Source organism: Lycium ferocissimum, chromosome 5, assembly GCF_029784015.1.
Source record: "Lycium ferocissimum isolate CSIRO_LF1 chromosome 5, AGI_CSIRO_Lferr_CH_V1, whole genome shotgun sequence".
Classification (NCBI taxonomy): Eukaryota; Viridiplantae; Streptophyta; class Magnoliopsida; order Solanales; family Solanaceae; genus Lycium; species Lycium ferocissimum.
Window position 1 is genome coordinate 75,019,778 of NC_081346.1, and position 23,641 is coordinate 75,043,418.

Here is a 23,641-nt window from a genome sequence, read left to right on the forward strand (position 1 = left end):
GCTAAAGGTAAAATAAAAAATTTCCCCTTATCCAGTTTTACGGTTCCCTCTTTTACATGCCATCTGAATTACTACTTATAAGCTAGCATTTTATCCGTAACAAATTAAAGGGAAGAAAATGGTAATTGGAATTTAAAATGATTTGGTAGATGACTTTGTCTTTCTGTTTATCATTTTCCGTTTCAACTTCTGTGCTTTCTTCTCAATGCTTCATAAACACGATGAGTCTAGATAACAAAAATTTTAAAGGGCTGCGTAATATCAAAAGGCTACATGTAGAGAGGTAATTAGAATCATGAAAAGTAGATATTATGTTTCTGTAATTCCTATACCCATAACCATAGGCCTATACCTAAATAAAGTTAATGAATTAATTAAGAAAATTCTTAGATTTGAATGGATCACGGTCAAAGCCGTAGTTAGTTACCATTTAATTCAAAAATTCTTTCTATTAATACATTCTTAAAATCCGAAAAAACCGCAAAAATCGAACTAAACCGATAAAACCGACAAAATCAAAACTGATACAATTTATACTATAATGGTTTTGTTTGGTTTGAATATTCAAAAAAGCCGACTTAATTGGTTTAGTTTGGTTTTAACAAAAAATCGAATTAAATCGGACCATGAACACCCCTAATTATGGTCTCAAGACCATAAACTTAAACTCATGGATCCTCCTATGGGTGCATATATGACACATTTCTTTACATGCATTATATTATTGTTAAGTATTCATAATTTTATCTCAATTTTTTACTTAATATGATTTAATGTAAACATCAAGTGCGGGAAACTTTTACGTTAAACTTTGGAAGAGGAGAAGAAGGACGACATGTTGAGGTGATGGAGAAGTACGTACTTAATTTCAAGCTTGACTTTTTTTTTTAAAACAAGATCGTCCCATACCAATGAAAATCCATTCAACAAAATAATCAATGATGAGTACTCATAAATTGAAAGAAGAGAAGAAAATATTTTCACCTCATTAATTATTACTAGTTAATTATTATATGTGTATGCGTGTAAGACTCTTGGTTATAAATGTATACTATTACATATTATTATTTCATTTTCTTGATTGTTTGAAAAGATGTTTTTAGAAGAAAGAAATGATGCCTTTTAGATATAGTTTCTGATGACCAAGATCTTCTCAACCAAAAGATGACCTAAGTCTTCACAACTACTGTTAACTTTTTTTTTATTATTATTTTTAGAAAATCCAAATATTTTAAAATTGAAATTGACATCATTTTCAGAGGAAATAAGATCTCTTAGTAGGCTTTTGACCATAAAAATTATTCAATTTTTTTCGAAATTTTTTTTCACTTTTTTTACTTTTAGCATTTGGCCATAAAAATTATTCACTTTTTTCCGGAGTTGTATTCCGAAATACTAAAAACAAAAAACAAAAAACTTATTTTTCAAAAAAATTCAACTTTTTTTTCACTTTTTTACGTTACATTTCACCAAAAACTATAATTTCAAAAACTATGGCCAAACACAACTTCAAAAATTCCAAAAAAAGTAAAAAAGTTTTTGGTATTTATGGCCAAACGGGAACTAAGTCTCTTACAATTTGAATAAAAGAAAATATTTTTTTTTAGATCTCTTATGTATTTTTTTCATATCTTTAATTAGGTGAAAAAAATAAAAATCTCTAATAAAAAAGTTATATAACTAAAAAGAATTTATAAAGGATTAAAAATTCATTTCTCCCTCCGGAGGAATGATGGGAATGGATATTTAATTAATTATTGAAGATTTGGCCAATGTGTGTGTCTGCATCTATTGGTCCTCTTATACAATAAGGACATTTTTACAGTCATCATAGCCTATACTTCCGTATTTATTAGCTTCCTAGTTTGACTTGTGTTTAAAATAATTGTTACTACTTGTGATATATTTCAATGAAGTGACCTGCAAACCCTAAATATATTCAGAAGATGATGAGTGATGATGAAAAAGATCAACATAATTTTGAAATCTCTTGGATAAGAAATGAAGAAAATTGACTAGGGCAGATAAAAGGTCAAAGATATGTATATTGGGTACTTCAAAAAAAAAAAAAAAAAAAAAATCATTTCCTTTGGTTTCGTATTGTAATTATTTGTACGGGGAAATGGTGTTGTTAAATGAAAAGGAAAAATATAAAAGAGGGAAAATCGTAGAAATGCGGAGTTCGATCTTGTTTGATTGTACTTAATGACATAATTAATTCATTATAGGTATGTAATACAAGGGCAGCCAGGTGCACTAAATTTTCGCGCTGTGTGGGGTTCGAGGAAGAGTCGGACCACAAGGGTCTATTGTACGCAGTCTTACCTTGCATTTGTGCAAGAGGCTGTTTCTACGGCTCGAACTCGTAACCTCCTGATCACATGGCAACAACTTTACCAGTTACGCCCAGGCCTCCTTTGTAGGTATGTAATACAGAGTCTTATTATTGTACCGAGTATAATAAGGATATAGATCAGCATTAAAAAACGTTTGCTACAATAAGCAGGCAGCAGCATTCCATTTTTGAAGGCATAGGCATGATTTTTGGAGATTTTGTGTATCAAGACTTTCACCTATTAATTAAGGTGACAATCTTGATGAGTCCGAACTAATACAAAACACTCCTTCCGTTTCAATTTAACTGTTTTAGTTTGACTAAGCACCGAATTTATGAAAATAAGAAAGTTAATTTTGATTATTGTGATCTTAAGTTAATGATGTGTGTTATATATTATATATCTTATGGTCTTAGACAAGCCTGAATGTTAGAATTAGAGAGTTATCAAATATCGACGTTCTTTTTAAATAGATTAAAGGAAAGTACAACGCTTAAGTTCAGATGGAAGGAGCATCAAAACAGTCAAAATTTCAAAAACATTAAACACTCAAAGTGAGAAAATCAGGCCACATCCTACTAGAACTACTAACTCACCAATTCTAGACTCGATTAATTTAGATTCGCACCCAAAAATATCACTCTGAAAATAAAACGCTCTCTGCTGAATGTCGTAAATACTTCCTTGGCCCTGTAGTTGTTATGTCTATATTGTAAAATCACAACAATGATCACTACAGGCAGTAGCAAGGGAAAGATTTTCATCAACAGAATTCAATAGTTATTACTATATGATATACATAAAAAAATTATTAACCTTATATATACACAAGTTAATTTTCCGATAAATGAAATTTAGAGAAACCTTTCCCCTCTAGCTCAAGTGCTCAACCTCTCACTCCAAAGTTATCGGTCTAGCTCTAATTATTGTTACGTAAAATATTTTTAATTCTTCTCAACTCTATGACCAAAAGAGAAGATCAAGTACGTATTATTATTGATTTATTTCAGTTCAATGTCATATAGAGGTATACTAATGAAGGATGGTCAACTTGACGTGGATACCATCAGCAAATGACAAGACGCCATGTCATATCCAAAAGAGATACGGTGGGGGCCTCTGTCCTACTTACTAATAGTATAAGAAGGTACTAAAATTCTCATTGACTTTATAACATATATATATATATACACATAAATCTTTTGTATGACGTTTCCTCTGATTAGATCCTTTTTCAACTCACAGAATCTCTTTTGATTTGCCAAGGTTCTTTTCTTTATTCTTTTTCACGGAAAAATAAAACAACAGCAGCATACCTAATGTAATCTTATAGGTGAGGTACGTGAAGAATAGAGTGTATGCAGACTTCACTTGTACCTCATGAAGATAAAGTGGTCATTCCCAAAGACCCTCGGCTCAAGTGGCGCATATCAAAATAGTTTGAAAAAAAAAAATACTGAAGCAAAGAAGACATGAAAAAATATTGGGAGAAACACTACATGGCATTCAGAAAAAAGGAACAATAACAATATCAAAATAATGTAATAACTGGAGCACAAGAAGCAACAGGTAGTAACAACAACCGAAGGACAAGAAACTATGAGAATAGTGCTAATACTGCTAGTATGAAAGGAGAAACAGCTACAGCTAAACTACCACCAAGCTTAGCCCGCAGGAAATCAGGATAATCCTTAACTACCTCTTAACTTTCTATCCTAATTTGCGACCCCCATATCCTCTTATCTAAGATCGTGTCACCGGTAAGCTGAAGATGTGTCATGTCCTGTTTAATCACCTTTCCAAATACGTCTTCGACCTACCTCTATCTCTCCACAAACCCACCATTGCCAACTTCTCACACATCCTCACTGGGCATCTGCAAATCTCTTCACGTGATCCGAACCATCTCAATCTCACTTTCCTCATCTGGGCCACCACGGAGGCCACTCCCACATCCCGAATATCTTCATTACTAATCTTATCTCTCCTACTATGCCCACAAATCTACCTCAACATCCTCATTTCTGCAACTTTCATTTTCTGAACATGAGAGTTGTTAACTGGCCAACAGTCCGCCCTATATAGTAATATAAATAATTACAAGAAATAATCAAACTTGCTCGAGGAGGTTATGTACATATAAAGAATATGTTCGTTTATGAATTATCAGTGGTAGAAGAGTAAATAGGTGTTTTCGAAGTTCTACAGGCCAAAATCTGTTATAATCAATTTACTAATTAATTGGCTAAGTATAATTTTTCCTTATAAATTGCTTCGTTTAAATCAATCTATTAGATTTTCTACTATGAGGCACTAAATCGAAGGAATCGACAAATTAGAACTGTATTAAAAAATATTTTAACCTTATATATATATAATGTAATTTTCCAGAAAAGAAAATTTGAATGAACTCCTTTTTGCCCGTAACTAATGTCAGATAGAAAATCCTAATTCCACTCACGATAGAAACTGATTCTAACACAGGTCCTATACTTCTCCATTCTAGGTTTTCGAATAGTTTTGTTATATTAATCATCAAACAAGGGAGGTTAACATAATATTTGAAACCACAAGCCAAAATCTAAGGTGATGTTTCTGAAATTATCCCTAAAACTTACACTCAATTTCGTTTTAGTCTTTCTGGTTTGATACTAATTTGATTCCACAGTCAATCCAAGTAAATTTGGAGATAAGTCTGTAAAGCACAAAGCAGATTGTACATTTAAAAATATTAGAAATTAAAAAGGAGAGAAATATATAAAGCATGCATATGTGATATGTGTGGAAGAGTATTTTAAATACAAAGATTATAATTTGTTTTATTTAATTGCTATAACATTATAGGCCAACTCTGTAATACTCAACTTAAGCAATTTATTGACGTAATTTTCTTTAATCGACTAGTTTGGATCAATCTGTTAGCTACACTTTAGGCATTCTATGGAAACAAGTTGAACAAATTAGGTGCCTCTGTTTTAATACTTACTATATTTCAAGTGAATTATGCAAGAGATTCCTCTAATGATACAGAGAAGAATGCAATAATTTATTGGTTCTAGTATTTTGTTAACTTACCAAAAACCATAAGATTTGCAGGATAATGATTTACAATCAGTCTCTTTTGGTAAGAAAAATATGAGTTTTTTAGCATAATTTATTTTTAGTCCTTGTGGTTTGTTACTAATTTGATTCCATTAAATAATTATGTTAAGGCACAAAGCGGATTTTACATTTTGAATTTTTCAACTCTTGTAATCTTGGACAAATTCAAGCACTAAAAAATAAACTTCCTAATATAATACTAATATAAAACACCCCAAAAGGATCATAATATTAGTTTAATGACTAGGTGGCACTCAATATTCATATTCTTGAACTTATTTCCATCCATTTCTTTTCCTAAGAAATTCTTTTCATCTTGGACTAAATCACAAAAAATGAAACAAACTGGAAATTTTTAAAGGGGAACATATAAAGGAACCATATACTATTATATTTTTTGTAGCTAAACAGATTTGATTACAACTTTTCAGCTCCAAAATAGAACTAACCGCATACTAAAAACAAAAAGGAACCAAAAATAAAACAAGAAAAACATATATTCCTTCCTCCTACCTATTCCCCTACCATTTAACTAAACCTGCAAAATACCAACCCCCCCACAAACAACCATAACTTCCAACTATTTGACCCTTACTATTATAGTACTAATAATATGTAACACCCCCCAAAATAAAATAAAATAAAAAAAAGAAAAACCATAATACTATTTCAATGACTAGGTAGGACCCGTTCTTGATTTTTTTTTTTTTTTTTTTTGCTCTAAGGCAAATTTGTTTTTCTTCACTTCTTCTTGGATTTTGATGAAGCATTCTTGGATGAAGAGCAATTATTGAGATTGAGATCAGGAATTCCATTGTCGTTGTTGTTGCTAGGACCAGCTTGTGAAAGCCTATGTTTGAGTTCATTCAAAAGTTGTTGATTTTCTTGATTCAATACCTCAGCTTTTTTCCTTAGCCTTTCATTTTCAGCCATTATGTAGCAGTTTTGCAAGTAGAGCTTTGAGTTGATTCTGTCCATTTCTGCAAAAAACAAAAAAAAATCAATAAAAACCATGACAGTTAAGTTCTATATACTGATAATGTAAGAAATGTTGAGGAGTGTGTGTTGGATCCTCCAAAAATGCAATGAAAGATCCGACACGGGTGCAACAACATTTTTAGCGAGTCCGAACAACATAGGGATCAAGTCCCTAACATGGTAATACATGTTAAACTACATAATGTACCTATTGCATTTACATAGATAAGATACAAGAAGATATTAAGATCATAAAATGTGAAGATGATTTTATAAAAAGAGATGGAAAAGGTAGAAAAGGAAATGATGATATGAAGAGGGGTTATTGCAGCGCAATTAATAAGACTATTGTTTAACCTTTGTTTTTTTGGTATAAGGGAAAGTAGTAGGGGAAATCATTACAATTCAGAGAAACAAATGATCAAGAATTGAGAAAAACAGAACAAGTGAGATATGATGCTGAAATTTTCTTGTTAAAGATAGAAAGCAAATAGAATAAGGAAAAATCTCCAAAGCTTCACACTTTCAAGAATTGGTGCTTTTTTCTTTCTTTCTGTTTTCCTCACTTGGAAGACAAGAATAAAGTCTATAACAAGAGACAAACTTCTTATTTACACACCAAAAAAAAAAAACAGAACAATATGGAAATCAAGAAAAGGGAATTTGTAATATTCCCAAGTTGAACATGCATGAAAATTGTGCAAAGAAAAAGTTTGAAAAGTTTCAAGAAGCAATGTAATGTTGGAAAAGAAAACAAGTGACAAGAACAACCTATGTATCTAAGACATAAAAACATAGGAGATCCAAGAAGACAATTTTAGTTTGTGGGAGGAGACAAAAGGAATAAGAAAGTTGCAAAGTTGTAAACTTTAACAAAAAAAATGCAGCTATGCAAAATGCTTTTGTCTAACCTTTGTTAGTGAAAAGAAAGAAAAAACAAGAGAGACAAACTGAGTGTACAAAGTGTGTGGGGTTGGGGTGGGGGGGTGTTCTTGATCTTTTCAAAAAAGATTACCTTTTGGAAGGGCTTTGGTTAGTTATAGAACCAGAAGTAGAAGAAGTAAGAAGATTTTGTTGGTGTGTTTTCTCTTACAACAAACAAAAACTAATGCTTCTTGGGCAGTAAAAAAGAGATATATATAGTGGGAAAAGTAGGAGAGAGAAAGAGTAAATCTTTGGGGTGGGAGTGGGGGGTGGGGTGGGGGACAGGGCTTTTTGTATCTCTCTTTCTATCTGCACAACAATCATGCATGTGTAAGCATGGAAGGCGGCTTCTGTATGATTGTATAGTTGTTGTATCTATATGCAAGGTCTTAACCTTCTCCTTCTATTCAACTATGAATCATTATTAAAATCGAATTCAAAATTTAAAATTTATGAATTAATGTGTGAGTTATTAAAAAATTGGATTCTGAATTTAAAATTTATGAATTACTATATGAGTTATTAGCTAACATGGAAAGCGGCTTGTGTATAATTGTCTAGTTGTTGTATCTACAGGCAAGGACTTATCCTTCTTCTATTCTACTATGAATCATTATGAGAATCAGATTCACAACTTAAAATTTATAGATTACTGTATAAGTTACTTACCTATTTTAAGTTGATGGACAATAAAAATTAGATTTACAATAAAATATTTAGTAAATTCTTAGCTTATATATAAGATTTGGGCGAAAGTTATTAAGTTTCCATAAAAGTTAAAATTCGTTGACCGTGAATTCACAGATGATAATAGTTTTTTTTTAGTTTGAGTTGAATGTACGAACGATCTAAAATTTATTTATGTAATCAAGTTATTCGTACAGTAATCACAGATAATTCTTTTTAATAAATATTAATTAATAATAAACAAAAATGATAACTACGCTGCCATTTAAATTTTACCTAAAAGTGCTATTGCATATAAGTTAAATTCATCAACAGTAATATGTGGGGAAGGATTTAACCTTCTTCTTCCATTCTACTATGATGATGATTATAGCGTTTTTTAGGCCAAGGCGATGGCGTCATGTGAATGATGTTTTTTTTTTTTTTTTTACAAGAAAGGGTATTTATGTCCTTGAACAAAAGGCAATCAAGGGTAATTTTGTCATTACATGTAGAGATTTGGGCCTAAAGATGGGTATTTTGGGAATTTCAAAATAATGTCCAATGATGATAGGGGCTTGGCCTTCCAAAGATTCGCAATGATGTTTTGGATTGGTTCGAACCAAGACAGGCCCATCATCACTTCCACACCCCACCCCCCCTTGCCCACCCCCACCGCATAATTAATGTTTTTTATTTTTTTATTTTATGTTTATCCATTTTGCATAATTCTTCTTTTGATCTCTTTAAAAGAATTTCTTAGAACTTTTTTTTTTTGAATTAACTTGACTTATTTGTCCATGTGAGCAGTGACGGGATCAGAATTTTTACTAATGAAGTTTAAAAATATACTGAAGTAAACATACAAAGAAGTCAAGGAAATCCAACGTCTACTGTAGATATATAAAAAAAAAAAAAATTCTTATATATACAATATAATTCTTCGCCGAATGAAATTCAGTTCCACTCCTGCATGTGATTGTTATTTAAAGTCTTTAGGTATTTCCCTAAAATGACAATCATAAATAAAATAAATACAGAAAGACGCAATGGGGTGGTTGGGATTCCTTCTCCTTTGATCAAAAGTTTTGAATGCTAAAATATCGAATAGAGAATATTTTATAGTTTTACCATGTTACTTGTTATATCAGTTATACCTAGAGACTTGTAAATTTGAATACAAAAAAGAAGGAAATAGGAAACATATATCCAAATTCTATTGTACATTTTCGTCAAATGTTACAAAAATGTATGTACGCTTTCTAATAAACATTTTTAAAGCTTTTAGAAATTAAAAAAAAAATCGAAAATAAAACTAGGAAATTAAAGCTTCATATTAAGAGGACTAAGCTAGCTTTTGGGATGATCAATATTCATATACTAACCATTTTGCCGTTTGAAATTCCAATTGGCTAACTGCATGATAGTGTTTTGTTTTTTACTTAGGTAATGCTTATAGTAATCATAATTATTTCTGCCAAGTATCATAAGTTAAGCATTCCTTTTCCCATATTTAGTGTGATTAATTTGAAATAATTATGAGTGGTTCAATTTTACAGATGGACCAACCTCATGGGTTATGAGTGCATTAACGTGATAAATGATAGCCATTAATGTCAATTAATGTTTTTTGGATGGAAGCATCATATTCTTTTTAATTTTTTCTCATTCATGTTAATAATGTTTTTGTTGAATATTTTGTAAAATCATAAGGTTTTTTCTCGTGAATTTAGATGAAGGCCCTTTACTTTCGCTTTGGTTAATCATCGATTTTGATATTATCTATATATGATTTAATTTCATATTCTGAGCAGTTTAACTATCAATGGAACCTCCACTTGTCAAGATTTTGTGTATTTTTCTAAGAAAATAGCATCTGTTTTGTTCAAATATTACCTCATTCATTTACTATAGCAAATTTGGTTATTTTAATGATCTTATTTTGGCATGTGAATTCATATTCGATGTTTCTAAAATGCATTATGATGGAAAATCAATAAATTTAGAAAAAAGTGTTGCTTTTGATTATTTTTTACAATAAAAAAGGGGTACTGCTACAAAATGTGGTATAAAACACTGGATTATGTTAACTAAATGACGGATCCGGCTTCTCTCCATTTCTCATCTCTCCATTTTTTAAAGTTAAAATTTTAGATTAGAGACACATGGCATATGTTTAAATTAATGGCTAAGATTTAATTAACTAAAGCAAGATCCTAACGATGATTACAATAATAAATATTTACTTTATTTACTTCCAAAATTTTGACAATCGCACAATTCTAGCTAAAACATATTCTCTTCAATATATTAAAAGAGTTATATTTACCACTAGATTTTTTACTTTTTTTTTTTTTTTTTTCTTTTTCACATCCTCGCTGATTTTTTTTTACATCTTTTGAGATCTTACTACATGGGATAACCCAAAATCCATTTCAAGTCTTCAATTGAGTAATTTATAACCCAAAATTATTTTTTAAAAAGGAATAATTTTTTTTCTTAAGATTAAAAGAATTACACTTAATTATAATTAAAAATTAATAAAGCATGGTTAGAACACCAGCCTACATGTTCTGAAAATTACAAAGTGATTCATAATTAGATATATGATTGATAAAAAAAATATAAATAAAAATAAAAATTAATCTCCAAAGCTTCCCCCTCAACCTAGCTCGAAGAATTACTCAAATCCAGTGATAAATATAATTCTTTTAATATATTGATGAAAGAGAAAATATTTTAGCTAGAATTGTGTGTCAAAATTTTGAAAGTAAATAAAGAAAAATATTTATTATTCTAATCATGGTTAGGATCTTGCTTTAGTTAATTACATCTTAGCCATTAATTTAAATATATGCGATGTGTCTCTAATCTAAGTTAGAACTTGGGGAAATGGAGAGGAGCGATCCCTAAATGACATGAATCTCTAATTTGCATTATTCTATTTTTATTCAATGTCGGGTTTTCACTATAATAAATATTCATTGCACTCTTTATATTTTGGTCAATTGGATAATAAATATTCAATAAATATTCATTTACACTATTTTTATTATACAAAATAATAAGTGGAACAAAGAAGAGTTCTCCTCCAACGTGCATAAGAGAGTAACCACTAGTTAGCCAAATACGTTTTAATTTTTTTTTTTTTTTTGGTGTACTGGCCTTATTTATGGCAAAGTGTATTTGTTCTGAAAATACTCATGATGGCAAAGCCTATGTAGCTAAAATAAATAATAATGGCATCTAGACTACTGTTTATTCTTCTTCTTAATAATAAATAAACCTTCTGCTTTTTGCAGCCATTGAAATTAATTTACTCCATTTTTCTTTATAATGATTTTGGTTTCATAAATGAATGGTAATGGCAGCAGTCATGGAAAAAAGATTTGCATGGTCATACTCATAGATGTCAAAGGCATTCATTCTAATCCAATTGAGTACCCATCCAACTTCATCATCACTTTCCTACATTTGCCTATTAACTACAATTATTCACTTAGCCCTTCTTTTTACCCATTCAAGACCAAACACATAAGAGTAAACCACCCTCCGTTACCACCCAAAGTAGTAGCGGGGTGGTAGGTACTCCTTCGGCCTTAATTAAAGATCTCAGTCGAACATTAGAAATGAAGACGCCCTTGGTCGAGCTAAATTTCAATTTTTTTTCCGGCAAAAGTTTAATAAATATTTTAAGTTTGAGGCGGATAGTAGGATACTGAATTTTAATTTGATGGAATAAATATTTAAAAACTGCACTTTATATATATATATATATATATATATATATATATATATATATATATATATATATATATATATATATATATATATATATATATATAAATTTGTGTCTTTGTGTCCAAGATGTTGAAAGTTCGGTTAAACTCGTTATTTACATGTTCCATCTGCTACTGGCTGAAATTTAGTTTAAAAGAAGAAAGAAAGTGAAGACTTATTTACATGTTCCATCTGCTACTCGTGTGTCATCCTATAGGGACATTATTGATACATGTGAAGACTTCTCATATTTTGGGGTACAAATACATGTGAAGACTTTTAATGTCAATTGAAACTTCTTTTTGAAAACCCCATTGCAATGACCGCATCACCATTGCAGCAAAAAAAAAATGAAGTTTACTTTTTTCTGAGGTAATTCCTAATGATTTCACATAATACCATTACCCTGCAACTCTAATGATGGATTTTTTTGCAATTATTTTTCCTTCCTGTGGTGCATTGAACCCTACACGTGAGTGTTTATATTTGCTACTCATTTATTAGTTTTATTTTACTTCTTGAGCCACTGATTTTGTGGGACCTATGATCACTCTTATAATTTAGAGTTATAATTTTCCACATTGATTATGATCTGAGTTACATTGTAAAGTCGTAAGATCGTGTATGAGGCTGACGCCTCTTTAGTATAGAAACGTTAAGAAAGTTGGTGACTTGATGACAACGGGAACCGGTGAACAAAACCTCAATAAACGAAGGACGTAACAATAACAAGTCGTAGCAAAATCCCTTGTCAAGTAAGTTCCGACAACGATCTGGACACTGTCTTAAAGAAAAGTACGATGAAATATGCATGTGCGTAAAGATACACGATCGGATAATTTTAAAGATAATCATATATAATACTCATAATAAGTAAAACTAGTAACCATACAAGTAAGCTTTTTGTATAAAAGTTAAATTATGTTAATAATACAAAAATTTTATTAGATAATTATTGAATATGTGTTAAAAATTTAACCCAAGTTGCATATGTGGGCTGGTAGTACCCATGCACATCAGCCATCAAATTCAAAACTAGATTTTTGATCTGATGGCTTAGATTGCAACATGGAAAGATCATGAAATTGCTTTTTTGTTCTTTTCTACTCATTTTTTCATTTATTTTCAAGTATTTAGGCGAAAGGACTGAATTAAATTTGGTCCTTGTAAAGAGAGTGATAATGATGAGAAGAGAATCTCGAAGACTGCAAAAGTTGAAATTTGGTATGGAAGACAGAATAAGATGTTGGTAATTATGTGAATATATTGTACTACTTTATTTGTTAACAGTTTCACATAATTGCAAACCTTTGTTAGCATCAATAGTATCCTATTTAATTTTTCTAAAGAAGAAAATATTAACTAATCAATTGGAGTACTTAATTGGATGGATAATTTAACTTTGCCCCCTGAAAATGTACTATAACAGACAATGTACCCCTCTTAATCATGCAGTTTACACTTCGAAAAAAAACTTTAATGTATAAAATTCGTTGCTGGTATGTCACTAAATAGCTCGCAATTAACATGATCTCTTTGATAATTTATCACTAATTCATTATTAAATAGAATTAGGAATAATTTATGCTATTTAGCGACATAAATTGTTTGTCGCTCATTCCTGTTCTTTTGTAGTGTTGTAGTAAGTTTAAAATTGTTCCAACAATATATTGACTAAAGGATAAAGAGAGTTATCAACGCAAGTTAATGTTAAACATATTAATTAAATTGTCAGTCGCTTTTTTTTTTTTTTTTAAGTGTTTCAATAAGTTTAAGATTATTCAACAATATATTGAATAAAGGATAACGAGAGTTATCAAGGTGAAGACACGTTAATGTTATAAAATATTATCTAAACATGGATTCATGATTAGTGATGATACCAATTTTCCATATTTAGATTAGAAAAAGATTCTTGAGAAATTTCATTTTTTGAAGATTGATGGACCACAAATCTATAAGGTAGTTACGTTACAAAAAATAAAAATAAAAATTAACAATGATGGACCACAAATCTATTGAGGTAGTTGCATTTTTTATTTTATTTTTATCAAGAAAAATTAACGTTTGGTCCGCCTAATCTAGGTTGAAATGCTTTATTAGAAGGGAAATTAGATAGAGATGCTATTGGTGTCAATCCTAAGTAATATTTATTTTAATGAACTTTTTGTCTGTCTTATGTCAACCTTTTCTCCAACACATTTCATCATGTTTAATTATTTTTACAGCATTGCTAGATTACATTACTGAGATCACCAGTAGAAGTGCATAATATGCATCCAGTTCCACCAACATATACTTTTTTCAAAAAATCTAATTCAACTTACTAATTTTATTTTTAATTCACCTAAACAGCTGACCATGCATATGTGATCTCATTTGTAGAGCAACTTAAATTTATAACTTCTTAACTAGTTGCAGCTTGGGTGAGAGTACATATTATTCACATTCTTTACTCGAATGTACCATATATAATCTTTAAAGCAATTTATTTCAGATAGTTTAGCTTTTAATACAGATAAGTCATACCATTTTAAACTAATAAGTAATAATAATAAAAAAAACATAGTGAAAAATGGTCAGTAGTATTTGATCCTTTTTCCCCACATAGTTTAAAAGAAGAAAGAAAGTGAAGGAGAGCCTTAGAAGACGGTAAAATGGGGTTTGTTACAGTTGAACTATGAAATTAGTTAATTATAAACACCTATTTAGTTAAATTGGGCGGATAAAAATAAGTTGAGTTAATAAATGAGCTGGTTGTTGAGATGAGCTAAGTCAAGATGTGCTTAACAACCAGTCATAAACCCAAATTATATATATATGGACAAAACATATAATCAGTTCTACAATCAAGTCACTTCCCAAAACACCACCTGGTGGGATTATATTGGATATGTTGTTGTTGGTATTGTTAATCAAGTCGATAAAATTGTTAAAGAGTATGAGTTCTAATATTAATCTATATATAATCAATAACTTAAACGTTAAAACCAAACCAACTTAATCGGTTTTTGTAGTTATTAAGAACAAACCAAACCAAATATAATACATAACCTTCAGTTTGGTTGTTGTCGGTTTGGTTCAGTTTTCAAGAAACATAATGTTATTTCTCTCTTTCATTTTTTTTTCTCCCTATGATTAGGAAAGACTTTTTCATCATTTTCAACTAATAATCCGTTATTACCCTTTTATTGTGGGAGCTATAATTTTCTAGGATTATAGAGAAAATGTCTTGAGACCTATGAGCTTTAATCAAGTGAATAAAATTTGTAAGAAATACACGCCTTTTCTTTTAGGTAGATCTCATAAGTTTTTCTTCGAATAAATAAGTTTGGATATATGAATTTCTTTTAAGAAATGAGCTTACGGTATAAAGTTCATTAACCAAATAGAGATAAAGAAAATTTCGATGGATGAATAAACAAAAGATTTAAAATTATGTATAAAAATTATAGTAATTATGTGTGTGAGTGTGTGTGTGTATATATGTATATATAATTGTGCATATTATTTGTTTTAATAAAACCAAACCAAACCAAATATTATTGGTTTCATACAATTTAAAACCCAAACAAACCAAACCCAAATAACTGTCGGTTTATTTAATCAATTTGATTCGATTTGCGGTTCGGATAGGTTTTTAACCAAACTGTTAACGTTCGGATCGGTTTTTAACCAAACCGTTAACACCCTAGAATTGATCTTATTGACATGTGTTTAATTAGTTCGACTCTACTTGATTTCATTTTAGTCGAATTTGGCTCAACTTGAATACTCGATTTCAATCAACAATTGATTTGTTGTGATTCTTAGATAGAGGTGAATGAATTTTTCGTTACAAAAAGTAATACTCTTTGTGATGCTTAAAATTACAAAAGATAGTTTAGTTACGTATTTCAATGCAATAAAGGTAAAAATGAAAAGTAATATAACTCTTTGTGATGCTTGAAATTACAAAAGATAGTTTAAATAAGTATTTCAATGCAATAAAGTGAAAAATGAGTGACCATATACGAACAAATTTGTGCATTGTCAAATGTAGAAATTGAACATGGTACATCATTATTAGTTGAACATGAGATTGGAAGCAACTTTGAACTCTTAATAGTGTGTATAAGGAGAATATATCCATCTTATAATAAGTTTAAAGAAAGTAACAATAATGCCAGCTCCTTGGAATTAGCTTCACCTTTTCCCATGGACTTGAAATTATTACAGTTGAATTTTTTCTAGTTTTTTTTTTTCTTCTAAATCTACACTCTCACAAGAGGTGTACATATATTCTCTATTATTCTCTTTTTTTTTTCCACTTTGAATATTGTTTTCCTTTATTGTTTACAGGAGGGATCTGAAGCAAAGTTTGTTATCCAAATATTATCAGAAACAACAGCTTCATCATCATCATTTTTGTGCCATGACCATTGTGCATGAGTTGCATTTACAACATCAAATTCTCCATGCCCAAAACTTGCCTCTCTGAATATTGAAATTTCCGGCTTCGGATCTAAATACCTGTAATATTTGATCGATAAGAAAGTCGATATACATATTTCTAAGCACAAAAAAGTAAATAAGTAAATTAAAAGGGAAACTAATCTGATTAATCTTTCCTAAAACAGCTTCTACGATGATAGACATGAAGGTACAAAAATCTACTCAACTAATTTCAAACAAGTGAGTTTGGTCCAAAGAAGACAAAATCAAGGTTAAAACAATTTATATAAGCACACCACTCAAAAAACGAAGAATTTTGAAGTGTCACTATCTTGGTACCAAGACAAAGTATTGACAAAAAATTAAATGGGCTAAAATATATAGTGCATATATATAAATAGACTCGTGTAGTCGGTCCAACTATTTGAAATTAAGGTGCAATCGACTGATTGATTAAATTGGAAACCAAAAAACGGATTTAAACTTTTTTTAGTCAGTCGGTCAAAAATAATTCACTCGCCTAGTCATAATAGATTAGATTGTAGCCGCCATCGGTATATATTGAGTGTGTAACAAGTGTATAAGAAGTATATATAGTGATTATACTTGCTAAAATTTGTTTAAATTAAAGATTAGTGTTTTTTATGTTGTTGTGGGATTTGTTGGCCTGCTGTATAGTATAAAAATCTCCGTTAAAGGAAATGCAAAAGTTGAAACAAACTTACTTGCTGGCTAGGCCTTCCCGATTACCACCATCTCCAATTGTGATGTATATTGGACCACAGTTGTTAGCTTTGTCTTTGTAGACTCGAGTCTATATCATGAATTAAAAAACAAGACATAATTAATTGTCAAGAAAACATTGCACAATAAAGTTCGTCGATTAATTTTATTTAACGAAAGATTATCCGAAAAGCCTATTAGCTATGGGGTACTTAGCGACGACTTTCATAGCTAATTCTTGTTTTTAGTTGTGGTGTGATGATCAGGAAAGGCAAATAAACAACGGATTTTCAGAAAAGGAAGCTTACAAATCTCTCGTAGGCATGAACATGTCCCGCGAAAACGATATTGACACGAGCCTTGAAGAGTAAATCCTCCATAGAATTCTTCATGCCATAAGATTCATACTCATCTTGATGAGCAGTGTTGGAATTGTACCATGGTGCATGCAAAAGAACAACTAACCATGGAGTTTTTGTTCTATCAACTTTCTTCAAATCATTTTTTAGCCAATTGTATTGGGCCGAACCAGGCCCAAAATCAGTGTATGAGCCCAACATGATGACATGAACCCCAGAAACTTCAAAGGAATAGTACAAGTTTGAAGTTGAACCACTTTGCTCAAATGGCATGAGCCATCTTGCATTGTATGCTGTAAAGGGATGTGTATGAATCATTGATATTTTCTCAATCTCATGGTTGCCCTCAGTCACCATCCAAGGGCGTTGGCTTGCTAGTAGCTCCACCAGCCGGCCGAACGAGTCCCATCGTGGCTGGAGAGTGTCTGCGTACGATAGGTCCCCGGGCAACAACATAATGTCATAATTTGATTTTGCAATATGATTGAGGGTTGACGTTGTCCAATCTGTTTCACCTAAATCACCTGTAATTCATATTTAACTCATTAGGGTAATCTTAAAATATCGATACACTCTATGTCCGCATAAAACACGACCACACATATCGTACCTTTTTAAGGAAAAACAACACAAAATATCCCTAAAATGCAAAATATTTACCCGTCCATGCCCCTTCCTAAAGTAATTTCTCTTTTACCCAGCCGACCGAAAATAATCATGGAGGACTAAGAAAGTGTGGGTTTTGAATAAATAAACACGACCCTCTATGATACACTATCAGTATATTATATATACCACATGGGTTTCATAGAGGGCAGATGAGTGCTTTTGAAGAAATGAAAGAAGCCGTCTGTGATAACATCATGCTATATAAGAGACAGAGGTGAGATCATACTAGTATCATGATTTTGAGAGCATTTTGGGTAAATAGTTTTGGGGGCATGAAAGTAATGAAGGGTATGGATGGGTAATTATTTTGTATTCTAAGGTCATCAACGTTCTTTCCCCCTTTTTTAATAACCGAGGAATCCTCTAGTTCCAATGACACACGATTCAAACTAGATGAATAATAATGGGCTGGCTCTCTATTATTTTCTACTTAAATATCAAGCTTTTGTCTGCTATAGGATGTGTGCCTAATGCACATGTCACAAGCTGCATTCTTGCCACTAGACCAAAGCCCTGGGGGGCACAGCTATGCATATTGTTTTAACTTATTCCCTCCGTCTCATTTTGAAATATGTACACCGAAATTTATATACAATCAACTACCAAGTGATCTCCGAAAAGCAAATTCCAAGCAACTATTTATAGTAAGTGCAGATTGGAAATTTGAATAACAAGTTAAATTATACTAACGGTGTAAAAATAGGACTTACCCCGTCAATATATATAATTCTTAAAATTCAAAAATAAAATGTTAAGTCATCCAGATAGGGCTCTTACCTACAACTGCAAATTTGATAGGAAATCCAGCTGGAGGGGTTTTGAAACTGAACTCTGGGCTTGACATTGGGCCACAACGGTAGTAATAGACTGTATTGGGCTTCAATGGCCCAATAACAACATTATGTATTTCACCAGAGTTGTACAAAATATATTTGTATGTTGTAGTGTCTCCATTTGCTGAAAATGGGTAACTTCCCGGAGATGTACCGTACTGCACCGTCGCCGGTGTATCGGAATCTTCAGTTATCCATGAAATCCTCATCTTGTCAGCACCCACCATGGAAACGTGCACCTAACAGAAATGTTCAATATAAAAGCTTAAACTGTTAGAGAGCAGATTGAAACGCTTTAAATTGTTTATATTAGGTTTATGCACGTGCTGTCTAGACTATTTTTTCCACAGGTTTAAGCACGTGATTTTTTTTTGTTTGTTTGTTTGTAAGTGATGATGAAACTAGAACTCAGAATTTCTGTTTCACTGATATGATTTTTTTTTTCCTAATTCCTAGTATCCATTTTTATTGAGTTAAGCATCGGTCTAGTTGTTGCTTGCAATGGAAGGGGGACTAAAATGCTATAATTCTGTGTCATTTTACCTACTCCTCCGTTCACTTTTCCTTGTCATGTTTTGACTTTTCACGCTGTTTAAGAAATAATGATTAAGATAGATATTTTACCAAAATACCCCTATTAAATGGTGTATAATTGTATTGGAGTTGGGAAAATAATTTGAAATGAGTAACAAATGCTAAGGGTAAAACAAGAATTTTTTTTTTGTCTAACCTTGATATGTGAAAATTGACAAGTAAAAATGAAAATCTATAAAGGAAATAATGGATAAGTAAAAGTGAACGGAGGGAGTAGTTTGGTAGAATAGTAGGGTTATTATACGTTGGAGGGGACACATAAATATGCAGATTTTCTAGCAAATAAAGATCAAAAACATGAAAAAGATTTGCTAATCTAAACTGTTTTGCTCAAGGAAATGAAGTCTTTTCTCCTTGCAGATTCAAGTTAGGTAGCTTATGAGTGATTTTAGGTAATTTGTTTAGTATAATAAAGAAAAGTAGGATTTTGAATCTGTCCCTAGCAGAATACCACTACACAAGTCCACATTAAATTGCTTTGCCACCTATTTTGTTTGATTTTGTTCATTTCAAACATAAATAGTGGTAACCTACTATCTCGTTGACCAAACTTAAATATTACTTGTACCAATCCACAACCACCCCCGACCCCCCACGCCAACCTCCCCCGCGCCCTTCTCCAAGTGATTATAACATGAATTAAGTAAACACACGAAGAAGCCAAACGGGGTTCAACATCTACTATATATACATAAAAAATAATTTTAACCATATATAAACAATGTAATTTTCCGTCGAAACCCCCTTAGGCCTACTTGGCTCCGCCCCTGGAGTAGAGTTATTCATCTGATTTGAATTCTAAAAATAGTAGTCTAAATAAAACACGTTTTGTTCTAAAATGAAATTTCTCGGCATAAATTTGAATTAGTCGAACCTTAAAACGAATATCGAACTTCAAGTGAAAAGAACGAAAAAAGCACATCCACACATTGTAGCATAGAAGTACTTTTATCACATAACCGTTTTTATTAGGGAGCGCTTTACTCTAAATATTGAACTTTTCAGCGCGAACCTGAATTTAACTGACCCCTATGTAGAATCCGAATACCCAGGTGGGAGACCTAAAATATAAAAGTAATTTATCTAACATGTTAGGCTAGACGGTGAATATATGATATGAATGTAATTAATTAGCTCAACATCCTCAAGACCCTGCACCACCCCAAGTTTGGTGTGAACACAATAAACTTAGAAGTAATAAATCAAGTGACAACAAATTCTTGTAATTTTCGATGAAACCTAAAGGCTGACAACTAATGTCACACTTTTGTTAAATCTTTGTTTTGTTCAATAGCTCACACGAGAGTCTTCATTTTCATACTAGTTGGAAGCACATGTACAACAACCTTAAATATGAAGTACCCCTTTTGTCTCGATTTCTCTGCCGTTATTTTTAAATTTTATTTATTAAAAATAATTTAATTCAAAATTTCTCATTTTATTTTTACTAGAATAATTTATGTCAACATAAATATCTATGATTCATTTTAGATCATAAATATAAAATATCTTGCTTTCTTTGTTTCTTACTAATTTTTTTGCTCAATCAAATACCATCGCATGCATTAAAAGAAAGAGTACTAATTTCATTCCTTTTTTTTTTTTTTGGGGGTTGGGTTGGGGGGGGGCTACTAAGTAAAGGAAATTATTTCCAAATATTTATATCATTTCACTTTCATCCTTACTACTCCAAGAAAATATATACTCTAGTAATTAATCTCTCATTTAAGGAAGATATATATATATATATATATATATATATATATATATATATATATATATATATATATATAAAATGAAATATAGAAAGGACCAAAACAAAAGTCAATTACAATGAACAAACATCAAATCATATCCTAAAATTCTTATAAGGAATGAGAATGAATTTTGAAATCGAGTTTAACTTATATACACTAACAATATCAATTAAATTGTTACCTGTTGAGGAGAAGAGGAATCAAGATCTTTAGATAAAGATAAAGAGATGGACTTTCTTGCTGGTGGTCTGACATATGAAAGTGAAGAATCAATGGATAAAATTATTGAAGATAAAAATAGTCAATAAGTTTTAACATGAACCAAATAAAGTTAATAGGAACAACATAACGCTAATAATTCAATTTAAGGAATGACAATAATAGGATATCTATATATATTGCAGTCTTAGTGATGTATTAACTTAAGTTTTTTTGGGGTTGTCATGTAATTAATACCCGGGGGCTTATTTTAGCAACTTGTATTTTTAGATTATGGTCATTTTCTATGGCTTGTTAATTAGCAATATTTATTTTAATCGATTTTATTAGTTTTTGTTGAATATTTTAATACAATGTCATCACTCTTCTCATATTTTGTGTTATTTTCTTAAGAAACACCTTAATTATATAGTTGTATCTTATAATATTTGAAGAATATGTATTGATCAAGACTATGGAAAAAAAAACCCTAAAAACCCGAGGTTGAAAAATCTCTTTATTCTTTGGTTTGGTGTATAAATTTAAAAACCCGATGCAATTGGTTTGTTGAATTTGAATCCTAAAAAAACAACTTATTAGATTAATGCTAGCATATATTATTAATGAGATATCAAAATTAAATAGACCAAAACGTTTTAACACGATCAAATCATACAAAGTTTATAAGAATCGATGAATTTTGAAATCGAGTTTGCTTATATACACTAACAATAACAATTAAATTGTTACCTGTTTTGAGAAAGGAATCAAGATCTTTAGATAAAGATAAAGAGAGATTTGCTGGTGGTCTGACATATGAAAGTGAAGAATCAATGGATAAAATTATTGAAGATAAAAATAGCAGAACATGAACCTTAAATGCCATGGCGATAAGAATAAAGGGGAAGTATAGAAGGAGAGCTCTATATATAGAAGTCTCTATGACAATTCAAATGATACTAAGACGAATGATGTATTTTTGTATTGGTTTGAGGGTTGGGGTGTGGGTGGACCCGGGGGGGGGGGGTTTAAATTTGATCAGATGTGAATTTCTAGATTTTCACGACTATATTAGGAATTTTATTCAATTCTGCAATTAATTTCCCTCTAACTATGTTTCATGTTGTGCTGTTATTTTGAACGGTAGAAATGTGATGAGATGGATGTAATCTCTTTACCTTTAATTCGAGGTATCATAGGCGGATTCATTGTTGAATTTGAATCCTAAAAAAACAACTTATTAGATTCTGGATATATTATTTGTACAAATTAAATAGATTCGTTTTAACACGATTACAAAGTTTTAGTCGAGATTACAATCTATCGTGTTTTGTAGATTAGAGAGCAAGGTTCATGTCCCCCTCTAATCATTGGATTCAATTATTTTAAAAGTTAAAATTATTTTATTATGTATATATATAGTAGATGTTGAACCCCGACTTCCGTACACCAGAATTTTTTGAACCCCCTATGAAATCTGGTGATGGCTTAATTAAAAAAAAATTATTTGTTTTTGATAATTTGCTCGAGAACAAAAGATTTTGAGGAAGAAAAAAAAAAAAAAAAAAATTGAACGTCGAATAACAAATAGTTATACCAAAAAATAACTAGAGCCGTCATTCGCAGTTTTAGACAATGAAATATTTTTTATAACCATAGTGTCCACTCAGTGTTCAATTTTAAATACACGCGCAACTATTCCATTGAATATCTATTATATATATCTTCCAACTATATTTGTATTGCATAACTTTATTCATCTTTTATTATTTGACTAAATTTTTATTATATTTTAATAAGTTAAACATCGAATAACTCTCTCTCAAAATGGTTACGTATTTAAAATAAGTTTTTGAAGATGAAAATAAATTCTGTTGTCTTTCTTGTCGGACTAACAGCTTTTGGTGGTACAATCTGGTACCGGGGATCCTAGTGCGTAGCCGGTAACGAAGTGTTTATGTTGTTTGCAGTGAAATGTTACTTATGCCAGCAGTTCCCTTTCGTTTAGTTGGTGAAAGCTAAGGTGAAAGTTGGTGGGCGTATAAGTAGAAGTGCAATCAAAATCATCATCTGCCCACATCAACATCAACAAACTAAGTAGCAGGTAAGGTTCTAGGTCAAAAGCAGATTCTCGGAGTACACTTGTACTCCGGCTAATAAGGGAAAGGTTTTTTTTTTTTCAAATCCAAGTTTGGCTCTGATTAGACCCTTAGCGCAAGCGCTAAGTAAGCAAGCTACCGCTCCGTTGGGTAAAAACCGAGATATGTTTCAATGATAAGTTAAGTTGT

General features: G+C 31.0%; 2 protein-coding genes across 6 annotated transcripts; both read right to left on the reverse strand.

Moving 5' to 3' along the window:
- Positions 1 to 5,808: 5,808 nt before the first annotated feature.
- On the reverse strand, positions 5,809 to 7,540 carry LOC132058566 (protein LITTLE ZIPPER 4). 5 transcript variants are annotated; one of them, XM_059451030.1, is made up of 2 exons: positions 7,432 to 7,540; positions 5,809 to 6,418 (listed from the first exon to the last, which is right to left on the reverse strand). In XM_059451030.1, the coding sequence occupies exon 2, from the start codon at positions 6,414 to 6,416 to the stop codon at positions 6,180 to 6,182; it is 237 nt and encodes a 78-aa protein (XP_059307013.1). In that variant the 5' UTR covers positions 6,417 to 6,418; positions 7,432 to 7,540; the 3' UTR covers positions 5,809 to 6,179. The 5 variants fall into 5 exon arrangements, with proteins under 5 accessions (XP_059307013.1, XP_059307016.1, XP_059307012.1 ...); XM_059451033.1 differs by having other exon boundaries at positions 7,328 to 7,443; XM_059451029.1 differs by lacking the exon at positions 7,432 to 7,540 and adding an exon at positions 7,188 to 7,287.
- Positions 7,541 to 15,862: 8,322 nt separating this feature from the next.
- Positions 15,863 to 21,450, reverse strand: LOC132057469 (probable purple acid phosphatase 20). Its single transcript, XM_059450085.1, has 5 exons — positions 21,337 to 21,450; positions 18,749 to 19,043; positions 17,252 to 17,826; positions 16,946 to 17,034; positions 15,863 to 16,298 (listed from the first exon to the last, which is right to left on the reverse strand). Exons 2-5 carry the CDS (start codon positions 19,029 to 19,031, stop codon positions 16,115 to 16,117), a joined length of 1,131 nt encoding a protein of 376 aa, XP_059306068.1. The 5' UTR covers positions 19,032 to 19,043; positions 21,337 to 21,450; the 3' UTR covers positions 15,863 to 16,114.
- Between the last annotated feature and the right edge of the window lie 2,191 nt (positions 21,451 to 23,641).

Bases quoted from the DNA above. Each gene is read 5' to 3' on its own strand.
- LOC132057469 (XM_059450085.1), bottom strand. From the start codon at position 19,031: ATGGTGGGTGCTGACAAGATGAGGATTTCATGGATAACTGAAGATTCC. The intron at 17,827-18,748 runs GTAAGAGCCCTA...TATGAATTACAG, and splicing joins TATCAAATTTGCAGTTGTAG to GTGATTTAGGTGAAACAGAT. The intron at 17,035-17,251 runs GTAAGCTTCCTT...TTCATGATATAG, and splicing joins TTCATGCCTACGAGAGATTT to ACTCGAGTCTACAAAGACAA.
- LOC132058566 (XM_059451029.1), bottom strand. From the start codon at position 7,212: ATGTTTTTATGTCTTAGATACATAG. The intron at 6,419-7,187 runs GTTGTTCTTGTC...TGTTTTTTGCAG, and splicing joins TTTATGTCTTAGATACATAG to AAATGGACAGAATCAACTCA.